Source organism: Thamnophis elegans, chromosome 2 (genome assembly GCF_009769535.1).
Source record: "Thamnophis elegans isolate rThaEle1 chromosome 2, rThaEle1.pri, whole genome shotgun sequence".
In the NCBI taxonomy this organism is placed as follows: Eukaryota; Metazoa; Chordata; class Lepidosauria; order Squamata; family Colubridae; genus Thamnophis; species Thamnophis elegans.
Window position 1 is genome coordinate 74,958,840 of NC_045542.1, and position 5,120 is coordinate 74,963,959.

The following is a 5,120-nucleotide window of genomic DNA, read 5'->3' on the forward strand; positions in this document are numbered from 1 at the left end:
TGTGCTCCTAATTACTGAGGTTGGTCTCTTTGTACCAGTTACAGTTTTCAGTGTTCTTCAGGGGCAACCCAATATAAAATGCATTTCAGTGAGTTCTAGTGAGAGGTCACCAAGTCATATCTAACTATAGCTGAGTAGGACTGCCCAATCCAGAACCGGATTGCCTTCTGAGACAGAAATAGCCTACACATGGCTTTGTGAAGTAAAATACAATGTTACAACGTAGCAGATTATTCCTAAAATTATAGGGCAAGGAAGCAATGGCTGATGCTCTAGTCCTGAAATTCATAGATGGTTCTATTAACCGTCTCGGGCAAAAAGCTTTTAAGAGCAGTAGTAAACAGAAATATTATGTTCACTATTAGAGTAAGCAACTCCCCTTTTACCCAAGTGACTCCTGAATATATCGAAATAAAACTGTTTATTAAAAAAATTAGATGAAAGGTAGACCCGGCAAGGGATACCATTTATTTTTAAATAACATCATTTTATTAAATGTTTATTGAAATTAAGAAATCAGTACAATAGGTGAGAATACTTTTTTTTTTGCGTTTTTCATTAGCTTATAAGATAACCTTTACTGTCATTTTTTTTTCTGTGAACACTGTCACACATTAAAAAATAAAATTCTGATGCCCGCTCTCAAAATAAGCCAAAATGTTGAAAATCCACCTAAGCGAACAGCACTATCCAGGACGGAATGCTTTAACCAAGTTTCCAATGCAATGACACAGCAGTCTCTCACTTACTGGTTTGTTATTAACTCGAGCTTATGAAGCGCTTCCAATGACCTGTGTTTGATGCACCAGCATATTCTTGATTAGAACTGAGCTTAGGGGCTTTTTAATCACATGCAATCGCACCAGATGTACTTTACTCTATAGCTTATATAGGACAGCTATAGCTAAATCTCAGATTTATCACCAAGATAAAAGAATTCAGAAGGCACCCCAGTATAGGATTCTGGATAGATCAATCCATCTTCTAATGCTGTAATAACTATTCCTTTTCCCTCAATTATTTTGTCGTTTACTGTAGACACAAAAGCTTCCATTTTTATGCAATCCCAAGCATTCTGCAAAGATCACTTTTAAGGGAAATTGGGATAACTTTATTTTTAATTACCTTTCCAAAGAAATTGATTTTTTGCACACCGTGGTGCCAATCATTAAGAGCCGGGACCACTTTCTGGCAAAGAGACAGCTGTCAATTTAGGGTCCAGGGATTGCAAATCAAGGCCTCTTTTGGCAAAGTGTAGCTGCATATTGTCTTCTCTAAATATACCTGCATTCCTACCCCTCCCCAAAGGCTACCCACGCAGGAGGAATTAATTGTCTTTAAACTTGGCTTCTCTTTTCTCCACAAAGGCATCCATCCCCTCTTTCCGGTCCTCCGTAGCAAAAGAGGCGTGAAAGAGCCTCTTTTCCAGCCGGTTGCCTTCGGCTAAGGTGAGCTCGAAGGCGGCGTTGACCGCTTCTTTGGCCATGGCCACCACTAGCTTGGAGTGCCGGGCGATCTTCTCCGCGCAGCCGACGGCTTCGTCCAGCAGTTTATCCACCGGGCAGACTTTACTGACCAGGCCGGCCAGCTTGGCTTCCTGGGCCGAGATCCGTTCTCCGGTCAGGACCATCTCCATGGCCAGAGACTTGCCCACCGCTCGGGTCAGCCTCTGCGTCCCACCGGAGCCGGGGATGGTCCCCAGCAGGATCTCCGGCTGCCCGAACTGCGCCTTCTCGCCCGCGTAGATGATGTCGCACATCATGGCCAGCTCGCAGCCGCCGCCCAGCGCGTAGCCATTGACGGCGGCGATGACCGGCTTGCGGACGCTGGCCAGGCGGTTCCAATGGGCGAGGAAGTTGCCGCTGTAGCACTCCTGGAAAGTCCGGTGTTGCATCTCTTTGATGTCGGCGCCGGCGGCGAAGGCTTTCTCGCTGCCCGTCAGGACGATGGCGCCCACGGCTGGGTCCCGCTCCAGCGCCTCCAGCGCTTCGCTCAGCTCTTTCATGAGGTCGTCGCAAAGCGCGTTCAGGGCCTTCGGGCGGTTCAACTGGATCACCGCCACCCTCTGCCCGGCTCCCTTCTTTTCCACCAGCAGGTGCTGGAATTGCCCCCCAGTTGCCGCCGCCGCGCCCAGAAAGCGTCGGGGCGGCCGAGCGGCTATAGCCAAAGACAGACGACGAAGGAGCAGCGCAGTGGCCATGCTGGCGAGGGCGGCAGGACGCAGGGGTTCCAGTCCAAAGAGATCCTCCGAAATACTTCCGGTTCCCGAGTGATGCGGTCCTCCATATGCGGGGAGAGTTTCTCAGGGCATCGCCCACTTGATTGGATGATCTCACGAAAGCATAATGAAAGACATTATACTAAACTATTCACATCAAGAAAAATAAAAAGCAAGGAAAATGCATAAACCCCCATGTCCAAATTCCTTCTGCGGGATTTAAAAAAAATGTTCTGACAATTGTTTCCAGATCAAGCATTTACACTAGAACCTGCTGTCGAGGTTTAAAGGCTCAAGACTTTTTTTTTTTTTTTTAAAAAAAAGTTCGATTAATTTCTTTTGATGCAATGCTAACAGTTTCAAGCAAAAGCGAAAATGCAAAGAGCTGCAATATCTATTGGTGTGGGAGAAGAGAGAGAGAGACTGGAATTCTCTTTTAATGCTAGGATAATCAAGAAAATTATGGATTTGTCAACGCTTGGGTGGGGGGAAGTACTCAATTTTCTAACTAGGTTGAAATTAGTGTAATAAGAATAGAATAGAATAAAATAGAACAGAATTCTTTATTGGCCAAGTGTGATTGGAAACGCAAGGAATTTGTCTTTGGTGCATATGCTCTCAGTATACATAAAGAAAAATAAAATACATTCATCAAGAATCATAAGATACAACACTTAATGATAGTCATAGGGTACAAATAAGCAATCAGGAAAAAAAATCAATATAAATATAAATCGTAAGGATACAAGCAACAAAGTTACAGTCCTGCAATCATAAGTGGGAGGAGATGGGTGATAGAAAAGTAATAGTAATATTAGTTTCATAGAGGATCCGGTTTAAAGAGCAAAGGCACAAAGGGAATGAAAAAAACGACGGTTTTTTAAAATTTCTTTTCCTCCGGACCTAAATCTGGTCTCTAGCGTGCCGGAAGTGAGGGTTGCGGAGCCATTTGTCTGCCTCTCTCTGTATGTTTGTGTGTGTGTGTGTGGGGGGGGTATGTCTGCAGTCTCTCTTGGGGAGGAGGGACAGAGTTTGCGGAAGTGGTGAGGGATAGACAGGAAGCGGAAGTGTTGTGAGGCATTGGAGAGGAAGGGGGGAAGCGTCTCTTGAGCTGCTCGGATTAGAAGAGTCTCAATGAGGAAAGGTAGGCGCGGGGGGACAGGTTGAGACTTGGTCGCCGATGATGCTCTGAGGGAGGGCAGTTGACGCTTGGGCAGCCAGGGCTGTTTCTGCCGTTGCTTTCGAGGCGGGGTGGTGGGTGGGGTGGAGGTGTTGTCTTACGGCAGATTGTTTTGGAGGGGTCAGCGCTGATTTCTGACCTTCCCCCTTTCCGGACAGGCTGGTGAGACAACCCAGAGATGTCAGTAGAGGGGAGCAGCCCCTCGGGGGATGGGTAAAAAAATATGACGCTCTTGAATGACCAGCCCTTTTCCCCGTGTCTTGTTGGCCTGAGCACCGGCGGCCTACTTATTATCGGACTGAAGAGGAATGCTCAGCGGTTTTTTGGGGGCCCGTGAAGGGCGATGGGCAGGAGGGAAAAGAAAAGGGACATCTGTCTCTTCTGGAGGGAGCAAGGAGGACACTTAACCCCATCCCGCACCTTTTTGGGGGTAATTTTTATTCAGCAATTTTCCTCATTTTGTATCACAATTTTCATCTTTACAACACTTCGGTATCAGTATATCTCATATGTAAAAGGTAAAGTTTCCCCTCACACATATGTGTTATTCGTTCCCGACTCTGGTGCTCATCTCCGTTTCACAGCCGAAGAGCCAGCACTGTCGGAAGACGTCTGCGTGGTCATGTGGCCAGCTTTAACGGAACGCTGTTACTTTCCCACCAAAGTGGTCCCTATTTTTCTACTTGCATTTTTTACATGCTTTTGAACTGCTAGGTTGGCAGAAGCTGGGACAAGTAACGGGAACTCACTCTATTATGCAGCACTAGGGATTCAAACCGCCGAACTGACCTTTCTGATCGACAAGCTCAGTGTCTTAGCCACTGAGCCACCATGTCCCTACCTCATATGTACATATTTTTTTGTCTTTCTTCCTGTTTTATATACATACATATTTCTTTATAACTCCTAACTAGGAGTTAGCAACATATACTAATCTACACAATGTGCAGTTGTTATACTTACATAAATACGTATATTAGATTTTTGTCACCTCTTATCATACTTTAACATTATATATTATTTCATCTTTCTTTCACCCAAACCCCTTTACTGGCTTGTTTAGGCTTAACACAGTTGCAGTTGAAAGTTGGATTTGGTTTTGCTGTTGTCTCCTAGACTTGACAAGCAACTCTTTTGTGTTTTCCTCATTCCTGTTGTCTTAAAAAAAAAGAAAAAAAGCAAGATGGGCGTCAGCTTTGTCATGGTTTCCATTGTTGCCCTGTTACACCAAATGAGTCTTTTTATTTTTATTTCTTCCACTTAAGCTTTTGTAGAATACTGGAACTCTTCAAACATTTGGAATGATTTACAATCCTGGGCACCCTCAATAGAGGGATTATAATACTAGCACATGGGTGTTGCCAGTTTGCAGAATTTGTAATAATGATCCCCCTCCCCATTTAATACAGTAAAGGATTCTCACAAAACAAGTATTCATAATTGCATGTTGTTACCAAAATACAGTTGCTGGCTTCACATAATAAACTGGAATCCACCTGAGCACAATCTACTTTGCGTAAATTCAGACAAATTGAAGGGAAAACTTAACAAATTTCTTGGATTATGAATTTTTAAAAAACCTTGGTATATTCTGTAGTATAATTGTTAATTCCTTTGAATAATGCATTTATTTATTGAGTCTTTGCTAGATGGTGATTCAAACACAGATGCAAAATCTTGCATACTGGTGAACTTGCTATGCAGTATTCAATTTTTAAATTA

At 44.1% G+C, this 5,120-nt stretch overlaps 2 protein-coding genes across 3 annotated transcripts in view; one reads left to right on the forward strand and one right to left on the reverse strand.

Annotated features, from left to right (window-relative positions):
* Positions 1-454: 454 nt before the first annotated feature.
* On the reverse strand, positions 455-2,251 carry ECHS1 (enoyl-CoA hydratase, short chain 1). Its single transcript, XM_032211563.1, has one exon. It carries the CDS (start codon positions 2,198-2,200, stop codon positions 1,328-1,330), a length of 873 nt encoding a protein of 290 aa, XP_032067454.1. The 5' UTR covers positions 2,201-2,251; the 3' UTR covers positions 455-1,327.
* A 1,022-nt stretch (positions 2,252-3,273) lies between these two features.
* The window catches only part of FBXO38 (F-box protein 38), a 28,552-nt gene continuing 26,705 nt past the window's right edge, over positions 3,274-5,120 (forward strand). For both annotated transcript variants that reach the window (XM_032210232.1, XM_032210233.1), the window contains exon 1: positions 3,274-3,362. The gene's annotated coding sequence lies outside the window, so the exon portion shown is untranslated. The remainder of the gene's footprint in view (positions 3,363-5,120) is intronic.